The sequence below is a fragment of the Haplochromis burtoni genome, unplaced genomic scaffold, assembly GCF_018398535.1.
Source record: "Haplochromis burtoni strain Fernald_Lab_line unplaced genomic scaffold, NCSU_Asbu1 Contig_23, whole genome shotgun sequence".
Lineage (NCBI taxonomy): Eukaryota > Metazoa > Chordata > Actinopteri > Cichliformes > Cichlidae > Haplochromis > Haplochromis burtoni.
In genome coordinates, this window is record NW_024582384.1 from 1,457,732 (window position 1) to 1,483,002 (window position 25,271).

The 25,271-nt window shown below is 44.8% G+C and overlaps 1 protein-coding gene across 10 annotated transcripts in view; it reads right to left on the minus strand.

The window, feature by feature from the left end:
- Window positions 1-105: 105 nt before the first annotated feature.
- Window positions 106-25,271, minus strand: part of rapgef1b (Rap guanine nucleotide exchange factor (GEF) 1b) — a 45,006-nt gene continuing 19,840 nt past the window's right edge. For 2 of the 10 annotated variants that reach the window (XM_042218770.1, XM_005917252.3), the window contains exons 2-27: window positions 22,749-22,894; window positions 22,027-22,205; window positions 20,399-20,555; window positions 20,217-20,305; window positions 19,966-20,124; window positions 19,404-19,454; window positions 18,703-18,817; window positions 17,261-17,441; window positions 16,406-16,912; window positions 15,169-15,371; window positions 12,963-13,124; window positions 11,108-11,254; window positions 10,489-10,581; window positions 9,490-9,569; window positions 9,263-9,368; window positions 8,506-8,581; window positions 8,077-8,161; window positions 4,630-4,722; window positions 4,349-4,534; window positions 2,599-2,683; window positions 2,391-2,485; window positions 2,154-2,232; window positions 1,966-2,067; window positions 1,770-1,867; window positions 1,562-1,690; window positions 106-1,353 (exon numbers count right to left, since the gene is read on the minus strand). In XM_042218770.1, the coding sequence (XP_042074704.1) occupies window positions 1,203-1,353; window positions 1,562-1,690; window positions 1,770-1,867; window positions 1,966-2,067; window positions 2,154-2,232; window positions 2,391-2,485; window positions 2,599-2,683; window positions 4,349-4,534; window positions 4,630-4,722; window positions 8,077-8,161; window positions 8,506-8,581; window positions 9,263-9,368; window positions 9,490-9,569; window positions 10,489-10,581; window positions 11,108-11,254; window positions 12,963-13,124; window positions 15,169-15,371; window positions 16,406-16,912; window positions 17,261-17,441; window positions 18,703-18,817; window positions 19,404-19,454; window positions 19,966-20,124; window positions 20,217-20,305; window positions 20,399-20,555; window positions 22,027-22,205; window positions 22,749-22,894 (3,554 nt within the window). In that variant the 3' untranslated portion in view covers window positions 106-1,202. The remainder of the gene's footprint in view (window positions 1,354-1,561; window positions 1,691-1,769; window positions 1,868-1,965; window positions 2,068-2,153; window positions 2,233-2,390; window positions 2,486-2,598; window positions 2,684-4,348; window positions 4,535-4,629; window positions 4,723-8,076; window positions 8,162-8,505; window positions 8,582-9,262; window positions 9,369-9,489; window positions 9,570-10,488; window positions 10,582-11,107; window positions 11,255-12,962; window positions 13,125-15,168; window positions 15,372-16,405; window positions 16,913-17,260; window positions 17,442-18,702; window positions 18,818-19,403; window positions 19,455-19,965; window positions 20,125-20,216; window positions 20,306-20,398; window positions 20,556-22,026; window positions 22,206-22,748; window positions 22,895-25,271) is intronic. The other 8 variants (XM_042218771.1, XM_042218773.1, XM_042218772.1 and 5 more) reach the window with 8 other exon arrangements.

Sequence of the window (25,271 nt, forward strand, 5' to 3'; positions counted from 1 at the left end):
TACGACAATAAACTGAAACTGTTAAACTTTATTCAAGTGTCAGTCGATTTGAGAAAAGGAGGGTGGGGTGGAATGGGGGTGGTGGATCTTGTGACCAACACAGTGTGTATAGAAAGAGCCGTTTGCTTTATTGGAGTTTGAGAGCACAGTGTGATGTGTTGGTTTTATCCCCAAAAAGGAATAAAAAAAATGATTTTACTACAGCACATTTTTGGAATGACACACACACACAAGTCACAGAGGACTTCAGTCACACACAGTCTTTCACACACTAACATGACCGGGACGTGACTGTGATTGCCTGATGGTTTCTCTACACTTGAACACGGCACTCGATGATTCAGAATGATGTACACAGATCACAGCATCTTTAGTTATTTATCTTTTTGTGTTTTTGCTTTGCTTATCTTTTTTTTTTTTTCTTTCAAGTGCACGTGTATGGCACTTGGGAGAAGCGGAGCTCTTCTCATAAGCATAAACATCCTTTTTAAGAACAAAAGGAGCACTGTATATAATACATTTCATAACCATACATGATTCTTACACAAAAATGTTGCAAAACATAGGTTTCCAGTCTATCATGGCCATCCTCTCCTCTAAGTCCAAATCTCCCACCTCCCAGCCTCGTGCCCACAGCGAGCCCTCGGGGGTCTGCGGCCCGCCCGTAGATGTCACAGTTTGTGTCAGGCTGCCGTTTGAGGGGAACTCGAGTAGGGAGAGGGCTGAAGAAAACCAATAGATGGCACATACATGAGGAAGAGGAAGGAGCGGCTTGAGAGTAATGGACCATTCAGCTCACACACTCACATGCGCGCGCGCGCGCGCACACACACACACTCGCGCAGCAGCTCCACTCTAAAACAGAAAGCCCAGGGAGCAGACTTTGGTCATTTCCGTAGTGTCTCCCTGCGATTCTTCCCCTCCTTGGCACCGGTCTACCTGTTGTCTCGCCGCAGCCACAGAATGTCTCCAATAATCCCAATTATAATCTCCCCGAGCAGTAGAGCTCTTTGTAAACCTCGATGACGCTTCAGTTGTCTGTAGTTTGTTCTCAACCCCCTCCCCCCACCCACAATGAGTCTCCCATCAGCCTCTGCGGGTAGCCTCCGTTCGTCTCTCTTTCAGTCTGTAGTAAAGTGGAGTTAGTGTCATGAAGCACAGTTGGAGGTCAGTGTTGGAGGCCCTCCTCCCCTCCGCGGGCCCTAGGTCTTCTCCTCGCGGTCCGTCTTGCGCCTCGAGATGTTTCTGGGTTTTATCTTCAGCGACAGCTCCCAGAGGGCCTCCTCGGCCAGGTGATCGCTGAAGTCGTTGAAGAACGAGACGATGTCTTCGTTGCGCTTCAGCTCATAATGCCTGAGATGAGGAGAGGTAATTCATTACTGAGAAAGCAAAGCAGTCTGTGTGAAGATGACAGCCATGTTTTATGACATTAAAATTTAATGGAGAACAAAGCAGGAACACATTAGTGTTCCTTCCAGTGGCAAACGATGATGACATTTATTGCTGCGATTGATGTGTTCAGTGGCTTCTTATTAAATCCTACTTATTCCGATGGACCTACACTTGTTGGAAGCGCCGCATACTGTCCAGAATGTTGAACTGCTGCCAGCGTTTGGAGAAATTGACCTTCCCGTCGATCAGGTCAGGGTTCCCCAGGTGGACGAAGGTCAGGTCCTGGAGGATGAGACCCCTGTGGAGAAGAGTGGAAGGAATAAATGAACCAGTCGTGGCTAGACGCCCATCTCGATGAGTCATGCGCATTTACTCACAAGTACGGGATGCACGGGGGCTCCACTTCAGCCAGTGCAGCTCTGTATGCCCTGAAGGAGGAGGAGCTGTCGATCAGTGTGCAATACTCCTCCAATCCCTGAGGGAGAAGATTTGGGGATGTTTATTAAATTAAATAACAGCTGTGATACCCGAGGAGATTTTTAATTTCTCTTCCTAAATTCGCAATCGTCTCACCTCTGAGGTCTGCTTCTGCCACTCCAACCTCCTGATGGGGGCCGAGTCCAAAGCAGACAGTATTGCCAAGTAGGAGTTGAAGTTATTCAACTTTCTTAAGTGCTGTAATAAAAATAAATATGACTGTTAAATGCTGTTAAACAGGGAAACTCCTGGTGATTTGTACGGTTTGTAAGACTTAAACCAACCTTCATTATCTTAATGAACTTGAGAAGCAGCTTTTCTCTGTCTTGAGCTTTCTCTTGCTGAATTATCAAAGAGCGAACCCTGCAAGGAGACAGAGAGAGACACGGTGGGGTGTCGGCGTTTATTGAGGCGAGATGGTATGAGACGAAAGCCACAGAATTTAATTATAGGGGAGGAGATGTTGAGTTAAGCGTTACAGTGTCTGATGAGGTTTGTGTTTAGTTTTTTTTTTGTCATACCAATAGCTCATGTTGTTAAAGTGCTCTGTGAACTGAGTCAGGTTCGGACTCTTCTCCTCATTCTGCTCCTTGGCCCAAAGTAGAACTTCGGGAATCTGAAGGAAAACGCAGAGGAGAGCAGAGCACAAAGTTGGGATTGATTATGTCTCAAACCACAAATAATCGGCAGATCGGTGAAAGATTTAACGCAGCAACGAAGGCACCGTACCTCAATTTTATAAAAAAGTTCAGCGTCGAGAAGCGTGAGCTGATCGGCGATCTCGTGACTGCGAAAGTCGTGAAGAGTTCCAGGCCTGATGAAAAACACACAAATCATTAGATGGAGTCTGAAACTGAAGCGACACAACCTCCTACTTTCCCATCTGTCCCGAAGAGCAAAAAAGCCTTACAAACACAACAACAGTCATCTCGAGGTGCTTTATGCTGTAAGGTAAAGACCCAACAATCAGACAACCACTTTGACCAAACTCTTGGTGACAGCGGGAAGGAAAAACTCCCTTTTAACTGGAAGAAACTGCATTTATGGCAATTGCTATATGTCAAGGCACATCCCCACAGGAAGTGACTAGCAGAGACAAAAGAAAGTCAATGACATTCACATGTCCACAGGCAAAAAAACACTATGTGTCATGTGTAGTGGGTGGGTACCAAATGAAACTTTCCTCAACTTCAAGGGGGATAGTTGAAATGGCTGCCAATTAGATCGCAGGATACCAATGATTGACAGGTGACAGGGTGGCAAATATACAACACACACAAAGCAGAACCGCCAAAACTGTAGTTCTAGCATAAAAGATGGATGTAGTGGGTGCTGCTATACGTCGTGTGGATGAGTGGCATAATGGCAGCCCTCCCTGAACCTGAGTCTGTTTCTGCTGGAGGTTTCTTCCTGTTTAAAGGGAGTTTTTCCTTCCTATTGTCACCAAGTACTTGCTCATAGGGGGTCACCTGATTGTTGTGACTTTCCCTGTATTATTGTAGGGTCTGTACCTTACAATATAAAGCACCTTCAGGTGCTGTATGAATAAAATAAAACTGAACTGAAGACTGTTGCAGGGTTCCTGGGTTCAACTTTGCCTCGGTGTTACTGCAGAGTCCAGAATCAATGGGTGACCTCACTGCGGCTATGTCCATCATTTATATACAGGCTATGGTTCAATTCATTCCAAAACACTTTACAAAACAATTTAAATGGAAACTGTGGTGCACTGTTGTGGCACACAGCTGAGCCACTAACTCGGCCTTTTTAATATAGCGGATTGATACATAGTGCACACATAGCTGCTGATTGGGTAACCCTTTTGATACAGCTACCAAATGAGAGAAAACAAGCCATTGCACAATCTTTCACACCACTTGAGGGACACGTTGTTTAATCCAGAAACCAAAGAAAAACTGTGCACCGCTTTCCTATTTTTATTTGTGTCCTTGATCGTCCCCGCCTGGCTTCACTCCTGTTAGCGCTGTCACTGTCCACCTATCCTGTGCCAAACTGTCAGTGCTTCAACCTTCCACTGCTCATTAGAATTCATTTACCTGGACTGTCTGATCATCTTCACTTTCATCAGAATTACTAAGCTATTTCTTATATTACCTCAAACTGGTCGACTGATTATTAATTAGTACAGAGAAATTATTTTAATACAGCACCCTGTGTCGATAAAATAGCTGCTTAATGAAGTTAAAACGGAATCTGATATTAAGATACATCTCAGTACACAACGCTTTACTCCCCAAATGTTTAACTGCAGCCATGATATCATCTGGGAATCATTAAATTGGTTTAAGATTCTATGACTGCAGTCTTGTGGTTTCTGATTGCAAGTCTGCCAGGCACTGAATCCAGCCCTGCTTGTTATCCTTAAAGGTACAGAGCTATAAGAGAAGCACTGCATTTTTCCGTCATCCCCATCCCCATGCACGCCTCAAAAAGACTTGACTTGAAACTCCCACAGTACCTTGCAGAGACCCCTCGTGCCGCGAGGGGCTTGAGTGAGTTAGTGTAACGCAGCAGCTTCTTTTGCTCCACCTTATCCAGGATATTCTTGCGGAGCACACGGGCGAGACTGAGTTCGCCATTACACACTAGTGTGAACACCAGGTCCATGAGCTGTTTCAAAATGTCCTCGGTCAGCTCTACCAGGCTGGAAGACACAGAAGGGACGAAAGAAATCTGTCAGCTCAATAAAGCAGTCAAAAGGTAACAAAAGAAGGACAACGGGGAACAATAACTACTCACCACAGCTCATCTACCACACGAACCAGCACGAAGAACGTGTTCTTGCTGACTCGTTTCTTGAAGGTGTCTGGACTATGGCAGAACGTGGTATATGTGCTTTGTGGTTAAGGACAGTGACAACAGTGTTTAATGTGGGATTAAAAAAAGAAAAAGCTTGATACTTCATGATACTTCCAAGAAGTGGCAGATGAATGAATCATCAATTCATCAGGGACTTGTCCCAGTACGGTTCTTACCCAAAATAAGTGAACTATGAATACATAACATATTACATGTTTTCCCTTTTAAAAAACAATGCATTTCTTCACTCATTTACTTCAATCAGTTACACTGCTTGTTATATCACTTCTGCATTACTCTGCAACATCACGGTGCAGAGTAAACACACACACACCCACATATCTAGCCCTATCCCAACAAGGAGTACATACACAACATCTTTCTTTAATATTTAAGTATAAGGACAAAGTCAGGAGTGAAGAGCACTTTACAAAAAACTGTCATGGCAACAGCAGTGTACTGTAGGGATACTTACAGATAGATAATGCTCCCACTATTTTGTGTAAGGATTCCTAAATAGAACTGAAGTCATGTTTGCAGATGTTTTTCCAGCTTTGGTGTGGTTTTCCCTTTACAGTCACATTCTTTTCCCTTTATGTAGTAAATAAATTCAAAATAATTTGCTTATTAAACGGCATCAAAGGTATGTTATGTACATTGAAGAAATCAAGAGTCCCCTTAGTTCAGACAGGCCACTGAGCCAAGCTTTGGATAAAGAACCTTCTACTCAATCAGCTGGCAAATCTTATATGAAGAGTGCTGTTTGCTTTAGCTCGACTTCTGTAACTGCAGAGCTGTAAGCCACTTTGATACCCACCTCCACTTCAGCTTCTCTTGTTTTCCTTGATTCCTGCTCTAAGAGTTGTACTGTGAGGTGAGAATAATGGGTACCTGTCTAGATCACCAAGGTAACTTGTGTGTTCGGCTTTTTGGCTTAAAAATTGACTGTGGGTGCCACATTTTCTCTGTTATTTCAAACAGCATCCTGTAAGTCTTGTTATGTTTGGTCCTAATCTGCTGAACAGTCTCCCACACTCTGCTTTTATTAATTAGTGTCCCACTCTGAATGCTGAACTATGGTGCAGGGCGTTTTTGCAGAGTCATTAGCCTCAACACATGGCCAGAATACCTGCAGAGCTCTTAACGGTTTTATTGACAACTGCTCTTTGTCTTTAAAGTTGAGCCAATATTGTAAAGACCTCATCATCATTTCTGACAACCACCTGAGCCTGAATAATTTGTCGAGTGTTGTTTTATGCAGCTTAGGAGTCCCAGCAAGGTCAGATCAATTTTATCCAAAAGTATAGACGCTTTCATCTCCTTCAGGTTAGATTATTGCAGTTTGTTATACACTTGTTTGTGGAAACAACGTTTACAGAGCACAGCTGGACTAAAATGCAGTGGCCAGACTTCTTTACTAAAACCACACAAAAAGCGAACACATCACCCCTGTTTTAGCTTCTCTTCAGCTAATTCTAAAACACTAACTTATAATTGTGTTAACTTATATTGTGCTGTGGGTTTGCACCAAAGTACAAAGTGCACACCAAAGTGTATCATCTTTCCCCAGCAATGATGTTTTAATTATTTTATATTTGCTTTTAATTGACCTCTTTTCTATTTTTAATTTTCTTTATTGCTCACTTTTAATCTCCTTGTGCTGCCAGTATCTTACACCTATCACCGTTTCACTTTTATCTCTGTTTGTCTTGTGATGCACTTTATAATTTCGATCTTTCAAAGGTTCTATTTATGCTGCTGGAATTGCAGCTTCTAGAAGACAGATCAGAAAACTGACCACATAGATTTTATTGGGCATATATCATCAAGAATTCCTATTTAGTCAATAAGGCTATGAGACCAGGCTATGAGACGGAGTCAGAGCTGAACACATCGATCTGCCTTTAAGGCTTATGCCTTTAAGTTTAAGAGCTCTGATGTGCAGCAGTTACAGCAGCACAGAGAGCACACAGAGCAGTAATATAAATATATTAACATATTTATATTTCCCCTCTGTGCGCTTGTGTTGAACAAATCATGAAATGTGCAATTTTCTGCAGCATTACTCTCCAGTCTTCAGGACAGTCTTATGATCCATTTTGTGGAGAAAGAGCCAAACAACACGTCAAACATCCCTTTTACAGGAGCCTGAAGCAGAAAGCCTGGGTTAACACACAAAGCTGATAACCACCATCGTGACACTTATGATCTCCCACTGGAGTTTTAGGTTCTGGCAGGCCAGCTAATGCAAGCAAGCCTCCCCATGTCCACCATGCTTAGAAAAAACAACAACACCTTTTTGAACTCAACCTGGAGCTTTGCTTAAGTTCTGCAGATGTAAGCGATGATTTTTTTGACTTGTCCTGTCTGAACTCAGAAAACACAACAAACAAAGTAACTGATTAGACAGTGTAATGGGACCGCTTTATGTCTACATAGACATGCATCATGTGACTACATCACAATGGCATAACAAATACACATTTTCTCTAAAATTCAAAGGCATGTGTGTTTGACACAAGACTGTTTTTGCCTGTTCCCTTTAGCTTTCTGTGAGCCTCAGTGTCTTGTATAAACAATGATCGTCATTAGGCTGTAATCACTGTCATTACCGTGTTGCTAATTAATTCCTGCAGTAAAAACAATAGAGCTGTGACTAACTTATTATCAGATATTCCACTGATGATATGCTCAATCAGTTGATTAACTGTCTAGTCATTAAGACATCGGGACAAAATGCAGCTTATCAAAATTTCCCCGAGTAGGTTTGCAGTGACGCAAGTCTGCAACACACATGATTAAGAACGATTTATTAAAGCATCTCCTAATTTGTCCAAATAATAAGTTTGGCCATATAAAGTTAATGATGAAACACTGCAGAAGTAATGTGTTTAGTCTTCAGTGGAGTGCTAAATATTAAGTCCAATACATGTGATGTCTAAAATCCATCCATCCGTCTTCTTCCACTTGTCCAGTTTAGGGTTGGAGGAGGTGGGCTGGACCCTGTCCGAGGTACCACAGGGCTGGACAGGTCGCTAATTTGTCGCAGGAGCAACACAAAGAGACGGACAACCATTCTCACTCACATTCACTCCTATGGCCAATTTAGAATCACTAGTTAACCTGAGAGAACCCACACTGCCCCTAATGTCTCAGTTTTTTTAATCATTAAAAATAATAATAACAATTAATAAAAAATAAAGAAATAAAATATAGGAAAAAAGTATGAATATAATTTAAGTGAAAGCTCTAAAATGAGCAAGCAGGATGAACAAGGGTCTCCTTGGTAAATAAGGATTAAAGTGAGAGAAAGAGCACTCTGTCAACAACAACAACCAAACAAAAAAAAAGGTCAGAGTGACATGTAGAGTTATTTGAAAAGGATATCTGTAGTGTAGCTTCTTAATGAGGTCCTCTGGGGTTATAAAAGTCCTATATGTAGTCAGAAAGGCTTCACAGTACAAAACGAGATCTGTCGGGCAAGAACAGAGGGAAAAAGGCAGCGTGTTTCAGTCGATGTGCAGCCAGTGTTTTCAGTTACTTAATTAAAGCTGACAGCACATCAAACGTGAAGGGCTGACACGCTGCAAAAAACTGAACCGCAAAAGAGACAGAAAGCTATTTAAAACACCGTTCAGAGGAAAAATAATAACACAGCAGTCGAATTTAAACAAGTACACATAAATCTGTCTTTGACTCTAATGTAAACGCACAGCTGTCAAAGCTGGCAAAACAAATCTGTGCCAGTGACCCAGAAGCACAGTGACACACTGCACAACATAACGACTGCGATGCTTTGCGTGTGCTGTACTGTACCTTTGCGGTCTGTTTCTGTAGCGTGGACTAATAGGATGTCCCCTGATCCGGCGCGGACGTCGGGGCCGTCGTCATTCTGCGAATATTAAGTAGCGGGCGAGGTGCGGCAGAGAAATACGGAGAGGTGGGTGAGAGTGAAAGGAGGAGGAGGAGAAGAAGAAAAGAGTGGTTAGACTTGGGATGGAGTGATGCAGTCTAGCCCAAAATGAAGCACGCACATTTCCTTCCCCCTCCCCGACCCCTCCTGTCCTGCACCAGCTCCCTAACTGATGACGGAGAAAAAGTCTAGATCTGTGCGTGACAAAGATCGCCTCTGCTGCGATATTTCTTGCACGACACCTCTAAATCTCAGCAAAGCTTTACACCTTTCCTCCTTACATTTCTGATCGCTCCCCGTCTCCTTTTTTAAAGCATTGCTGTCACACTGGCCCTAACCTTGCAGAGTGGCGAACAGCATTTTCACACATCTGTATCTCTGTATCTAACCCTCACACTGCACCACACAGGACAAAGGAGGAGGATGGAGCAGCAGCAGAGCAGTCAATTTTTAGATCTGCAGTTTTGGAGATTGAACTCCAGAGGGCAGCCACGGCTGCTCTCGGGATCTGATTTCACATCTGAATGACTCACGGCGACCTTTTACCCTGAGCTGGACTAACAGGATGAAGCGTGCTTTGTACGCTGGTGCTGCTGCACACTTCTGTTGTCTGTGGATTTCTAAAAACAGCACACAGGCCTCAAACAGCTGTCCCCTTACTTCTTGTTTTAGTGTTATCCTGCTCATGATCTCCTTGTGGTCTATGAGGGCGAGCTCGTCCACATCTTCTTCATCGCTCCCAGCTGAATCAGTTGCCTTTTGCCTTCTGAAAAACCACACACACACACACCCATCATCAAACATGTTCAAAATTCACACTGTGTGCTAGAGTGGAAACAACTGATTGTTTTGCAAAACATTATATTTCACAGTTGTGCTAACTATACCTTTCCTTATCCTCTTTGTTATTGGTGGATGGCATCTGAGGGGTGGGGTCTTGAAGGACATCATCAGCCGCGATTGTGTCCTATTTGTGGAAAGGGGAGAAAAATAAATAATTAACAGGCTGTTGATGGCATCAGAGGGACCACTAGGACCTCATGCAACATGTTGGCAGAGCAGAAATGGTGAATGGTTTATCTCAAGGTTTACAAAGGATGTTGTCCCCATTAGTGCTGATGCAGATAAAGTGTAATGAGCTGGGGGGGTCAAATAATGACGCTTTCCTTCGTTGTGAGTAAGGAAAAACCCGACAGATGATACCCAAACCAGAACAACACCACAGGGTAGAAGCACCAAATGTAGAACCACAAACACAACCACACTTCCATACATCATCCTAATCCTTTGTTCTCTCTCTTTCTCACCTCACCCCAACATGCCTTAAAATCCCAAATGCACAAGCTGCCCCAGGGGAATTCAAACACCACTGTACACGCACGCACATACACTTGTCGCACATGCACAGGTGCACAACAACTGTTATGAGAAGTGTTACTGGAAATCATTGAGAATCCCTCAACAGCGACATGTTAGGTGTTAGATTTGAACATGGTTAAACGCTTGTTACAGTTAAAGCGCAGCCAGTGAGAGAGAGAGAGAGGGGGGTGGCAATCAGCAGCCAGGCATTCATAACAACATACACAACATGGACATCTTTTTTTCCCCCCACAGACACCAGCCGGAGCACACGAGTCCCTTGCAGGCAAAACCCTGTGAACCTCAAGTCATGCTCAGTCAGGTTTGGCCATGTTCACATTCCATCTCTTCGCCATCGCTCCAGGAGGTGAATCAATAAAAGCTGCTCGGCGCGCAACAGATGTGAGGCTGACATCTGCCGACCTTCGCTCGAAATCCCTCCAATTGATTCATACCCCTGAAGTGATGGGGATGTGCAAATGGAATTGACCTTTCACCTCCCCACCCCGTGCCGGTCAGCTACTTACTCCGAGGGAGTGAGGCAGCTCCCCATTGGCCTGGCTGGATGAGTACAAGTTGACATACTCCCCCTCCCCGCCCTCGTCGTTCGCGCTCTCGCTCTATGGGAAGAGAGGAGGGACACAAACCGAGGTGTGAGGGCGGCAGAGAGTGTTTGCTAAGGGTGGAGCAGACGCCGAGTGAGAATGTGTGGCTAAGGAGGAGAGATAGCAGTCTAGTCGAGGTCTGGCGCTCTACAGAGAGTGATGTGCCTTCTAGTTCTGCTTTCTTGTGACCACCAGGTGGCGCTGGAGTGCGTTAGATACAAACAGGTAATAATATTTACTGGCAAGAAGAACATGCAGTGCAACATGCTCCGCTGGGATTCTTTTAAGGACCAATAATCAGACAGCAGACAGCTTGTGAGCAGTGATAATGACAACAAGATACCACTAAGAGAATGAGTCACTGCGTTATTATTATATGAGCAACAATACTGTACGCCAAACAGCTGTGATCTAATACCAATCTGCCAGGGGAAGGGATCCAGCATCACATTTTTCCCCCCTTTTAAATCTGTTTCACAGAGCTGGTTCAAAAGTATTTCTGCTTGAGCTTCCAACATCTGTCCTTTTTTTGTACGCTCACCGCTGAGGTGTGGAGAGAGTCAGTGAGAGAAGACTCAGAAGGAAGACAGACAGCCATAGAACCCACTGAGCCAGCCAGGGAACCGTTGGGCCCGCCCCCGCTGCCATCCAGAATGGTGGCATTGGTCAAGGCAACCTGGTCCAAGCTCTGTGATTGGTGGAAAAGAATGAAAGCAAGAAAGAAGACAAAACAAAATGAAAAGGAAAAAAAAAGAAAAAGACAGGTCTAAGAGATCAGAAAGAAGGAGGCAGAGCAGGTAGAAAAAGATTCTGCACAAAGGGAAAAAGACAGCGAGGGAGGGGGGCGTGTTCACCTCATACCTCCAAAACTTCCATTAGCCTTTGACTATGGGAGTGATGTGCCTGAACATGAATTGCGCGCACACACGCACACACACACACACACACACACACACACACACACACACACACACCTAAACTAAATACAACATAAACATTTCCAGAGGGGTAACATGGAAGCTATCAAAAAAGGGCTTGGCTTAACAAGGACACGGATAAGCCAGCATCAGCTCTCAGTGTGCATCTATGTTTCAACAAGCGATGTCTAAATGTTTGGTGGTTCATGTGGCCACTAAATAGATGCCTGGCAGCAGGGAGGGAGCAGTAACTTGTTCTAACATGTTGCACATAGCAGCCCTGTCTCAGCATACCAGCACAGAGTGGTGCAAACACATAGATCACTGGCAAACACGCAGACAAATGAAATGGCACGCTCATGCACAGCCGAACAGAAACCGGAACCGAAGCATCTCATTCTTCTTTTACTTTGCAACACAAATCTCGAAAATCCTCCCAAAACTGTGAAATTCCTCTCCGCTCCTTTAACACGTCATCCCTCTCGACATATGCAAAGCTGCTTTCCTGGAAGGCGCCCCCCCCCCAACATTCCCCCAAAAACCATCATGCCCTGACGATTAGAGGAATGCAAACATTCCACAGAAACTGGCAAATGGGAGATGTGGAAGTGTGCATGTGTTTAGGGGAGAGAAAGGCGCTCCCAGCACGGAGGTGAGAGGGACAGGGTTAGTAGTCGAGAGGCTTCACGGTGGAGGGTGAAGTAGGAGTGGAAGGAAGAGCAGTTGAAATGGAGGGAATGTGTTTTCCATCAGATCCATCTGCTGCTGCATTCCATTGGAGATACCCTGAGGGAGAGCCACACCATGTCTCAGCGTGCCTCACACACTGAGGGGTCACCATGGGTCAACTCTCCAAAAAATACTGACCGGAAGGCTGTAACACACATCCCAAATCTACTACAAAGTGCTTACTTGAACACAGCACTGATTAGCCTCAAGCTAACCCTTAAAGAAGAAGCTGATGGTTGAAATGAAACAAAAAAAGACCCGACACACTCTCATGTGATGTTCCGATGGGCTGCTTTGTACCTACAACTCAATAACTGAGGCACACTGAAAAGAAGAAAAGGATCAAATACAACCGGTAGAGGAAGGCTTTGCACACAAACGCACAAGCTTTGCTAGCAAGAAGCTGCACTCAACTATAACAAATTACTCCACAGACTCATTACCACGCAAAGCACACAATAATAAACAATATATATATTTTTTAAAGCAACAACAAAAATCACACAGTTAAAACAAATGCACGCATGGATGGGTGGAGCAGCAAATCTAACTGCACAGCAAACAAATCACAAACGCCTGAGGGTGTAGTCAGGAACGTCAATGGTGCAGGCGTAGATGAACAAGACTGTATTTACATATGAAGCACACACACAGGGTCAAGCTACCCCTGGACACAGCACCCAGCCAGAGTGGAGAATGGAGAGTTCAAATGCACGGGGTGAAGGAGGGAAGGGAAGGGGGGGGACTTACCGTGGGTGTGGTCATGGACGCCTGGCCAATCAGGTAGGAGTTAGAAACCGATATGCTGAGGCCCAGCCCAGAGCCCGCCTCCTCCATTGCCGCCACAGACGGCTGGAGGTGGCAGGAGAGAGAGGAGGAGGAGGAAGAAGAAGGGGAAGAGGAGTGGGAGGCCTGAGAGGGAAACGAAGACAAAGAAAGAAAGAAAGAAAGAAAGAAAGAAAGAAAGAAAGAAAGAAAGAAAGAAAGAAAGAAAGAAAGAAAGAAAGAAAGAAAGAAAGAAAGAGTGAGAATAAGACGGGGTTGAGGAGAGGTGCAGATGTGGGGAAAAAAGGGTGTTAAAAGAGAAAAAGAGAAGAGGGGACAGTTGATTACACTAGGAAGCGAGACTGTATTAGAGCAGATTTAATCAAAGGTCAGCAGTGGAGCAGTGAAGTTAAGTGGTAAAAGCGTAGGAGGTTTTTCTAGTACAGCTGAGAAGCATCAGCTCATTGGCTGCAGATGGAAATACAAGAGAAGGGAAAATGTGTCTGATTTTGAATCTTCTCTATTGTGTTTTCCTGGAAAACCTTAATTACTGCAGCACATGTGACGTGTTCAGGTTACACGCATTTATATTGACTCTGACAGCCCACTACACCTTTTGATGTCCTGAGCTTTAAGAGCTTTACAGAAACCAGGCCAGCTGCAACACGCTCTAAACAGAGCCAATATGATCCGCTCTAGTTTTTTTTTTCCCCCCACCCATTTCCTTATCCACATGGCGGCTGAATTGACTTTTTTTTTTTGCAAAGCCCTGTAAAGTTGCCAAAGCGTGTAAGCCTGGAACATGGGCTTATGGAGGAGGCAAACAGGCTTAGTCCACTGGGCCACGAGCTCATCAAGTCCAAAACACGAGGCCAGATTAGGCCTAGGGGGCAGGAAGGCGGAGATGAGCGCGGCCCGACTGTATGCTCAGACAAAAGAGTGATAAAAATAAAAGTTGGGCGCCTGGCTCAAAAATACACAGGGGTCGATGGCAGAAAGGGGACAGCGGATGAAGGTAGTGGGTCTGGGTAGGCAGCCATTCAGCCACAAAGTCTGTTTCTCTCTTTGTGAATTTGTACTGTACCCCGGAGAAGCATGTCATCTGCTTACTGTCCACAAATGCGCAGTCATATTTGTGGACAAAAGACGATTGTGTTTCTGGAAATGTGGCAAAATGTGGATCATCTACCGTGAACACAAAATATTTATAAAGCTCTCTAGTGGTGATCGTTAAACATTTTAAAAAGTCACATTAAAGGCCCCCAAAAAACCCTTGTTTTAAAAATCAAAACATTTTCACCACTACATAAAAATGAAGGCGCCAAAAACTCAGCTGATCTGCTTCACTAGGACTGCGTGTTCCCCACCTCATAACTGCCATTAAACTACAATCCAAAAGCTGTTAAAGTGTGACTGGTGCACAAAAAGCCCCTCTTAATTTAAAGTGGTTAGAGAAGCACAGAGAAAATAACTAAGATCACATGGAAAGTAACCAATAATGTTCCAGGTTTGGTAGTATATAATGTGCTAGTGTGAGAACGCATTGCTTGATAGCAGTGTGCCCTTCTTTTGCTGTGACTTATCATGGTGTGTGTCTCCTCCACTCTCTCCCCACTGACTCATTGTCAGACGGTTGTCTCAATTAACCCAGACGCCGACCCAGATTAAGATAAGTGGTCTGGATCTGATAAAGGCCGGTCTTATCTCCAACTAACAACCAAACACCTCCACGTATGTGCAGATGTCTGCTGCGGTTACAGAAATGGAGAGAGAAGAAAGAGAGGGAGTCGAATAGGTGAGGGAGATAACAAGAGAAGAGGAGGCTTGAGAGAAAATTGATGAGGATTACCGCTGGAATGCACTTGCAGCTACTCTTTGCTTCCTGCCGGCAGGGACCACCGCCGCTGCAGACGGCTTGTTTGTATTCTTCACACGGGCTCGCAACGCTTTTTAGTAATTTAAGGTGTAATTTCATAAATTGCAGTTTCATCAACGAACACTTCACCGCTTCAAAGTTTTGCTCTAAACGGAACTGAATGATTCCAGGAATTTAAATTACAGCTTTGCTCACTCGGCCCAAATGAGCAAACCCGGCTATTTTATCTGCTTCAGGCCTTGAGAATTTATGAAATGTGGCGAAATATTAAAGGAGCTCGAGGTCGCAGCCCTTTGAAGTAGAGATGTCTCTTACCAGTTGTCTTTGCTTTGGTGGCAAAGCCGGGGGCTGCACCGGCTCGTGCACTGAGTCGGTGCTGCTGAAGGAGTCGTTGAAGCCGTAGACCTCCTGGAAGCGCTTGTTGCGCTGTTCATAGATGCTTTCGCTCTGCGGCATCTGGTAGAAGACAGAAGGCTGTGGCTCCGAGTAGTCTTCCACAAACTGCATGTATTGAAGGACTGGAGGAAAGAGATTGATTCGATTAGGAAACGTGTTGTTTATTTTGCGTAAGGTTCCAACTTTAAGAAAAAATAGTTATTATTATTCTCTGGCTCTCTTCCAAAGTGTGTCTTTTGTCTCATCTTCCTCTCCCCAACCAGTCACAGCAGCTGGCTGCCCCACCATAGGCCTCTTTCTGCTTGAGGTTCCTTCCTGTTAAAACAGAGTTTTTCCTTCCAGCTGTTGCCAAGAGCGTTCTCACAGGGGGTCATTTGACTGTTGTGATTTTCTCTGTATTACTGTAAAGTAATACAATTTGAAAGCAATTTGAAATTAACCTCGACGTCTGTAACAAGTGTAAATAATCAGTATTGCTCATGCAAGATGGGAGATATAAAATACAGGAGATCTAAAAAGGAAAAAAAAACGTAAGCGTGTCACAGCGAAGTGTTGGGCAACCACACAATAACATTTTTCATTAAACTCCGTCTGCGTGGTTAACACCCTGGTGATTCAGACATTTTGCTAAAAATGTTCTAAAGCCCATGAATGCATCACTATGACATCATCAGTTATTTTCCTGGGTTTGACAAAGCTCCTCGAATGACACAAACCTTATTATATAGTGATTCTCACTGGGTTAACAGTAGTGTGCATATACTGCACTTTACATCAACCAGGACTCTGGAATGTGATTAAAAAAGCAGGAAGGGCAGTCTGCTGCTGGGAATGACATAATACAGTAGCATGAGAGGAAGTGATGTAGCAGTCGGGTGAGGAAGTGACCATCCACTGCCCTCTGTGCCCCTGGAGCCGAACCCATTGTAGCACATCCTGGTGTTCACTTCCTGCCTCTATTCACAGAGGAATATTTCCTTGACATAAACCGCGGTGCAACAAGTGGATGACAAAGTGCACTGAGCGTCCTTTTCCAAATCTCGACTTCAGTCTTTAACCTTTAATCTTACTTTACTCATTTAAAGGTCGTCCTTCTTTCTAGACCTAACCGCTGCATCATAATGTCTCCTGCCTCTTTTCTTCCCCCCTCACTTACTGTGTTTGCTTTTCTTTTCTGGCAGTGGCGGTGGGCTGGCGGGGACATCTGCATTCTCACTGGCAACGTACTGGGAAACAAACACGCCCCCATTTGTTTGGGGCATGGGTGAGATGGGTGTGAAAAGGGGGAACGGTGGCGTGGGATGAAGTTCCTCTTCTGACAGGTTGTCGTACTGCGAGGGGAATCGCTCGTACAGCACCCTGGACCCACTGTCGGAGAAGGACGACGTTTGGGTGCTGCGCCGCTTCTTCATCGGCAGGGCAGGGGGTGCGCTGATGCGGGAGGACTGATTGGGCTGGGGGGTCCAGTAATCTTGGTGCTGGGGTGGGGGAGCGCTGAAGCGTGGATGCGAGGGGTGCTGTCCAGGAACGGGGGAAGAGGACTCGCTGTGAGACTCGGGCAGGGGGCTGAGGCACCCCCCAACTGGTATTGGGGGCAAGTTTTCCCCAGCTGACAAGTCCTGGTGGAGGAAGTCATAATCTGGGTCGTAGTGATCTGTGTTGTCTGCAAAGATAAAGAGAAGATGATTTTTATTTACATTACATTTTATTTTTTTTATTTAGTTCTTCGTATTTCATCAACAACTAGTGTTGAAAATATTAAGGAACCCACCCCCTTTAGTCAATTATAATAGCAGGAGCTAACACAGCATAATTACCTCACAGTTGAACTTTTGACTGTTTTTTTTACTTTTCTGTCAACTATTTGTGCAAAAAAAAAGCACATATTTTTCCTGATTTTGTACATTGTTAACATTTAAATATGCACCCATCTTTAGTATTTTGTGCAAGCAATTTGACCAGCATAAGAAATAAAATAAGCAATTCAGCGCTGAATAGCTGGACTTCTTACCGAGCGTCTCACAGCTGGTGTTCCGAGAACACTGCCCGCTGTCCTGCTCTATGGAAGAAAGCTGTTCGTCGGATTTGCTGAGTTTCCCCATGCTGCTGCACGGTGAAAGACGGGGAGAGTCGCCACCGTACGAGTGGCTTCCCCCAGAGAAACGCCTCTGAAGGAACTCCTGTTCATACTCCTGTTGTTGCAGAGACACTGAAAGGTTAGTTTACTTCCTACAAATACCTACTGCATTTAGGGTTTTAAAGTAAACTAATGGGATGCTATAATACAGTGCTGTGCAAAAGTCCTGAGCCATTATTTTCTATTGGTATTTTGTAGGAAAATGGGAAACAGGTGCAGTGATTTATTGAAACGTGCAAACATACATGAAAATACAGTACACAAAGCAAAAATGGAGGTTGTACAATTTGAACAAGTATATACAATATGACTTGATATGCTTGATCACAGCCTGAACTCTCTTTGGCAAAGTTTCCTTCTGATTTCTTTAAGTAGTCTTCAGGAATAGTTCTCCAGGCTTCTCAAAGGACATTCAAAGCTCTTCTTTGGATGTTGGCTGCCTTTTGTTGCATTCTCAGTCAGGATGATCCCACACTGCTTTAATAAAGTTGAAGTCTGGACTCCATGACTGATAGTGTGTTTGGGATCATTGTTATGCTGAAAATGAAGCTGCTGCCAATCAGATGCTTTCCAGATGGTGTTGTTTGATGGATCAGAATCTGACTGCACTTTTCTGCGTTCATAATTCCATCCGCTTTGACAAGATCTCTAACACCACTGGCTCAAATGCAGCCCCAAACCATTACAGATGGCAGTAACATGTTTTGCAGACGGCTGTAGACCCTCACCGCTTGTGACCTTCTCTCATGTACATACCAATGACGACTGGAATACATAATTTCAAATTTGGATTAATCACCCCATTTGACATGTTACCACTAATTTTCAGTCCATTTCTTGTGTAACGTGGCATCCATTTCTCCCTGTCCTCCTTCATTATAAATGGCATCTTGACAACCATCCTTCCACTGAGACCATTTGTGATGAGACTTGAGCAGACCGATGAAATGAATGGCAGGGTACTGTTTCAGGTCTTTACTGGATTCTTTCTTATTTCTTAAGGACACGACTTTCAGATACTCCACACCAGGTTTTCAACTAATAGATGTTTGGACTCACCTTGTTGGTGAAAAAACAAAAATTCTATTTTATGCCTTAAAAAAACGGAGTAAAACAAAACAAAAAACTATTCATATTAAAATGGTCAGGTACAAGGACTGGATTGAAAAAGAGTGAAAAAACAGCCATGGAAGTCTGGAGAACTAATGCTCAAAATGACAAGAAATTCAGGTGTCTTGGAAGCAAAATATAAGGAAATGAGGGGTGACTCAAGAGTTTTGCACAGTACTGTAGGTCACTGGACGTTAAAGCCTCACCTGTCTGTGGTCACTACACGGGAGGCTGGAGCCACGGCTCATCGGGGCGACCACTGCCACTGGTGTAGGTGAAGGGGCTGACTGTCGCTTCTTAGGAGGAAGAGCTGGTGGAGGACTACAGACGGATAAATGGAGAACAGCAGAATAAGAAAAAGAAAGAAAGCAAAACAGGAACAATGAGCGTTTTGTCTCAAAGTTAAAAAAAGGTCAATCAGGCAAGCACGCAGAACACGCGGTTCCTGACATGTATGCACACACACACACACACACACACACACACATAAAAAACAACAACAAAAAGATGTATATATACATGAACACACACACATTATCATCCCTCCTCTGGAGAGTGAGATGAAAAGTGAGAGTGTTTCATGTTAGGCTCTCTCCTGCTTGTCAAACCTAAATTCTCTTAGTGAGTTAATATCATCCAAATGAGGCGACGAGCGAACAGAAGCGACCATGACATGGAGGCCAGCGAAAAAGGACACTTCATAGGGTCAGTCATACACTCTCATGCACTGGGCGGTCTTCTGATTGGATGGGAAGGTCTTCAGGGAATACCCAGGATGACACAAACTTTAAAACAACGCAACCATGCAAATCAAAAAGCACTTTCATCCAATCCAGAAGTTTTATGGGGAAGGGGGGAGGGGTGGGATGTTATTATGGAGACAGATGATCCTATGGGGCTAACATACTTCTCCTTCTGAGAGGGTCTCCTTTGGCCAGCCTCGGCACTCAACTGTGCTCTGTTCCCAGAATCCAAAAAATGGGAAAAGAAATAAATAAATACAAAAAAAAAATGACAGACACAGCAGAGAGAGTAAGGAAGGAAGAGCAACAAACAAACTACTGATTCAGATTTTTAAGGCTCGAGTATAAAAAGTGTTAATAGTTCAAACCTCAAAGAAAACCCCTTTGAATTCCACTAAAGCTTCCTTTACTCCTTATTTGTTACTCGTGAAACAACTTGAGAATAAAGAAAAGTTACACTGAAACAGCTGCAACGAATAAATGCTTTGTGGCGACGGTACAAATGGTCACAAAATAGTTTCGGTGACCTCTGACCGCACAGCCTCAAAGCTACCAGACAAAAATAAGGCGACAGGAAATCCTTTGGTTTCTACGGACTTTATCGCCACAGCGAACGCTTCAGCAACGTCTGCTCAGCTGGGAGAAGCATTGATACTGTAGCCCTGCTCACTTAAACACAGAGAATCCGCAATATCACACCCGCAGCTGGAGCGCTTTCACCCTCACCTGAGCTCAGCCATTTTGGCTTCCGGTAGTGGTGGTTTGGGAGGTGCTACTTCCACGTCTGGTACTTCAGGGGCAGCTTCCACAGGAGCGGCTGCCGGAGCCGGCTTACTCGAGACCTCCTGCTCCCGATCTATCAGGGGCATCTCTGCTGACACGCTGCTGCGTACGTAAAGAAAAAAAGCAGATTGAGTGACGGGACGTACTCGGAGCGCCTGAATCTTCGTAGTCCTGCGAGTGTGCTCTGCGCTCACCTCTCGGCTGTGACAGCAGGTGCTGCTGGTTTATTAGGTGTGGTAGGTGACGGCTGTTCCTGCTTCTCTATGGTCAGCTTCACCAGCTCCTGTTCACAGACAGACAACGCAGCCAGTCTCAGTCTCCTCTGAAAACTCCACTTTAGCACACTGCCACATCATTTTCAGCACAGGGCCCATACCTTTACTCCATCCAGCACCGCTTTGATGACATTGGTGACAGAAGCCACATTTTCCTTATCGTCCAAGTCAATCCCGTCAAGCATCACCTGGTCGGCCCAGCGGATAAGGTTGGCCAAACTCTGATATACGCGGCTGTGGCAAGATGACAGCGCCGAACTGTTTGACGAGAAGAGGAATTCAGAGGGGGGGTTGGTGGTGTACAGTACAGATATGACGCACATCATGCACAGGAGGGGAGAGCAAAAGTGAGGAAGGAGAATGATCCAAGAGGGCACAACAGCAAGGCGTGAAGAAGGAGAAGGAGGAGGGGGAACATGTTAGGCTGCAAGTGAGAAAAATCACAGAAATAAGACACATTCTATCTACTGTCTATCAACAAACATTTTTGGGGGGGATTGGTTGGAATTGCTTAGGCTACAAGCTTGAGGCTAGGAATAAGGCTGCTAGAGCTCACAGGAGAATGTAGGGAAGTGGGTGTTGTTTCACCATTTAGCAAATCATACTTTGAGACTTAACACTAAGGTGTGGCAATGGCCTGTACCAACACGCAGCGACTGATTCACAGTGCAGGAATATCCTTCCAATGTCTCTGCACGGCTTAGTCCTTAAGCGAGTGGGAGAGAACTGAAGCTATAGAAGTAGGGAGATGGTGGATTGGACAAGTATGGGACGTAGATCACGCTGGAGCTGAGGAGATCTAGAGTGATTATAATTCATGTGGCTGACTAGACTTTGTATATACTAATACAGTTTTAGCAAATAAGCTCTCTACTTAACTCTCACTGGAGTTACATCTATTTGACTCAAATTAAATTAAATCCCTGAAACCAAATATACCACACATGTAGCCAACGGAAAAACGGTTTTAATCGCTAAAATGGAAACTTAACAGCTAATATTATGAAACAATATTTACTTACTGTAGCTTATTTGCCAAAAGACATTAAACTTAGAGCTGTAAAGTAACTATAATGTAAACTTTTACTGGGATCTGTCGAGATTTGGACTCGGTAAGATTGAGTTCAAATCTTAAAATATGGCTGCTGCTCAGTTTTCCAGCAACAATCCATCAACTGCCTCTAAACACAGTGCTCTGACCTTTGACCTCCGTACTTCATCTGTAACGATGGGTGAGAAAAAAGGCACAAAGACAAAGACAGAGAAGTTCCAACATGTCCTGGCAAAAGCTGTCGACAAAAAACTGTAGCTGGGCTTACTTTAAAAAAACAACAACAACAAACACATAGGGGAAATAAAGCAAACTGACTCGTGCTACGGGCTGATATATCTCAAAGCTGAAATTAATTTCTGTTCCACAAAAAGAAATGTGTTAATGGAGAGAGAGAGAGCAGCGAGTGATGTGAGCTTATACAACTTCAGATTTCGAATCGGGGGAGCCTCGAGGGGAGCCTGCGAACTTATCAATCTTCACAAGCTCCTCGCTGACAGGAAGCCAGCGTCTTTCTAGTCTGAACATGTGACCGAGCTACTTTACAAGCTGCTTCGAGAGGCAAGAATAATAAGAATAAACTGAGAAGTGATACAGTGTCACTAATATAAATCTAAAGTGGGGAAAAAGACTGCAGAAAGAATATTATAACACTGACCTACATTTTCTATTACCCACCTGTGCTGTATCCGTGCCTCTACCTGCACCAGAGGCAAGATTGCTTCAAGCACCTTGCTGGCCGAGCCTGGAAGCATCTCCAGAACCTTCTTCTCCACGACCATTTTGTCCACGATTGTCTTGAAGTAGCGCAGGGCACTGACCACTTCTTTCTCCTGCTCCTCCAGCCTACTAACCTTCTAAAAAAAAACCCACAACCACAAAACAGTGTCTCAGGATTAGACTGCAAAGTTCATTTTTATAAGAGAAGTAAATAGTTACTATTTAGTCTGGGCTCTGTGCATTGGGTCTGCTACTCCTGTGGTTTGCTCACAGTTCAAAGCATCATCTATCAAGTGATGTGGCTTTGAGTGATCTTGGTGCTCCTGCAAAGAGCTCTTTGAGCCTCTCTAGTCTTTCACAGCAGGACTGCTGAGGAATATACTCATTACACCAAAAGCCTTTAAGAGCTAACAGAGTTCATTCACGACGCAGCGCGGTTCCATTCGCGCCTTTATAGGTTTAGACACCTGCTGAAGCACAGCCAGCCGCCACAGCGACTGGGAGGCTGTGGGAACCAGCAGGGAAACCCACGTGCGGACACAATGGAATAGAGGAGCACAAAACATCTGACAGGAAAGCAATCGCCTCGCAAAGAGGCAAACAAATACACGGAATAGGCGGGAAAGCGTTGGATTTCCCACGATACACACATGTCTGCTGGCGCACACAAACACACACACCTTGTTAGTAGGTTTCTCAGTACTCTTGGCTGCTGTCTCGGGCTGCAGTTGCTTGCCCTTCTTGGATGGAGTCCTCTTGATCTTGGGAGAGTGGAACTTGTCCTTCAGGATCATCGTGATAGTGGACAGATGGGACCGTTGCGAGTCTGTGGACGAGAGAGGGAAAACACAGGAAGTTGAATGGTCAGTTACGGAGGAGAGATTCTCAAGGGGGAGGTGGGGGGTGAGGAAGGGGGTTTGAGGATAGAAATTAGATGTAAGCAGATGGCACAAGCTCAGTGAAGTGCTGATATCACTATCACACAGTGGTGCTCAAGTCAGGAGCTGAGCACCAGCAAGACTCCAAAAGGGAAAACTGGAGTCTTTAATGCTAACACAAATCTGCTGCTCAAGCTCATCTAGCAGCTCATTATTTGTACAGATGTGAGGGAGACCAGGCCAAAGCAGACTAGTGTGCCTCTGCTAGTTAGTGCAGAGATGAAAATGACTTTACAGGATTACAGAGACAGCAGCTTCATAATAGATGAGTTATTTAGCAGAATTCCAACTAGTTCATAGCAGTGAGGGTTTAGTTGATCCCAGGATTAACAGAGCCTTAACATAAATAAGGTGCTCCCTCATGTTGTCCTTTCACCTCTTTTTCTCTCCCCTCCTATCTGAAGCTGAACCAGGAAATAAATACTAATAAGAGCAGTGGGAGCTGACATGACGAGTGTGGGTTTTTATCAGTGACAAAATGACACCTTTATCTGCTTTAATCTCCCTTGAGCGCCGCAACGGCAGGATGTGGCATTCTGGGGCCATCAGCGTGAAGGAAAACAACCAAAAAGACTGCAGAATAGCAATCAACAGCAGGAAAGAGCCACAAACCAGACTTCCAGTGGGGCCGTGCTTTCATCTGCACCATTGATCGACACGACACGCAAGCATCCACCCCACTGTTCTATCTCTAATCCCCGTCATCCTTTACACCCAGCGCAAAGCCAAAGTTTGCCAGGACGGCCAAGGACGGCCTCGTGTTCTCATTAAAAATGTTGGTGAGAACGGCTGCCGTAGCATTTCCTGAGATTAGGCATGCGTGACCCCTTGTCTCTTGTTCTTACGCAGATTTTTTTAAAATTTTTATCCCAGCTTCACACACAAAAAAAAAGAAAAAGAAAAAGAAAAAAGAAAACTCCAGGTGAATTTGTTTTTCGGGATGGGGCAAGCATTAGTAAGTTATTCGTGTCGCAGAGAGAGAGGATTGAGCAAAACGCAGAGTTGCTGGAAATCTCTTTCATGACTGCTCATCAATTTTAATCTGAATTTGACCCAGTTTCTAATATCCAAATCGGTTGAATCAATCACATATAGATGTTTCAACGTGTTTGCTTTCCTGGGGTAAAAACAAACTAACTCAAATGTAACTTCATGAGCGGCTGTTTCCAGGGAGAGAGTAAATTCATGCCACCGTGTGACAGAGATAGCATATTTTATTGGTATGCTGTGCCTCTTCATTTCACACAGTCAGTGGAGTAAAGAAATAACAACGTCTAGTCAGCTGGGCAGGATTTAAGGAGAAGGAAGACAAGTTTATCAAAGAAGACAGAGCAGTCACTCGGTGCGATGAAGACCCTGCAGGAAGGGACAACCTTCTCATCTGCACTGCTGTCTGGATCTACACTTTGTAGTCGCGCTGCAGGGGATGATGTAGTCCTTCAGAGCTCCAGAAGAGCACGGTCTGAATAGCACAGCTAGCGTGAGAGATTATTTTACACCCCGAGGCTGTACATACAGTGTTAAGTAGTTTTGCCACAAGCCAAGACACTCTCCTGGCTGGACTTCGCTTTACAGAGTCACAGACTACATGTAGAGTAGTGAGTATGTTTTTGATTGCACATCAGCCTTCATATAAATTCAGCGCCCCCCCCCGCCCAGAATCTCCTTAATCTGGGAGCGTGCACAGGGGATTGTGTCGGACTTCACAAAAACGCTGCACCCTCTCACTCAACTGCAGCTTACACAGAGCTGTGTCCACGTTTACAGCTGCAACTCAGCATCGTCCCAGCCCCAGAGCTGAGAAGCAATGACACGAGCACAATGAGTGCATGCGATCGATACAGCTGGTGACCTCAGACGCCACATCGCGGTCCCGAGGCTCAGCTGTTTATCAGGCGCACAGGGCTGGTTCCATCAATCCTCCGCTCCCCTATTCACTTCTCAACCCAGTCTTTTTTTTTCCTCTTTAGTTCTTGGGAGCAGAAAGAACTGGAAGTCTGGCTCAGCATGAAAATGACATCATCAACAGAAAGAAATGGACACTGTTAAAGTCAGCAAGCATGAGAGAGAGAGGGAGAGAGAGGGAGAACACAGTGAAGTGCTCTGTTATAGTCATGCAGCCCCCCTTTAAGTATCCACCCTCCCCTCCTCTGTGAGAGAGTGCACAGCCAGGTCCTCTCCTCAGCTTCCTGCCTGCTGCTGGCCAGAATTATGATGTCATTGGTTGTAATGTCTCAGACAGATCTGACGAGTCATCGACGAAAC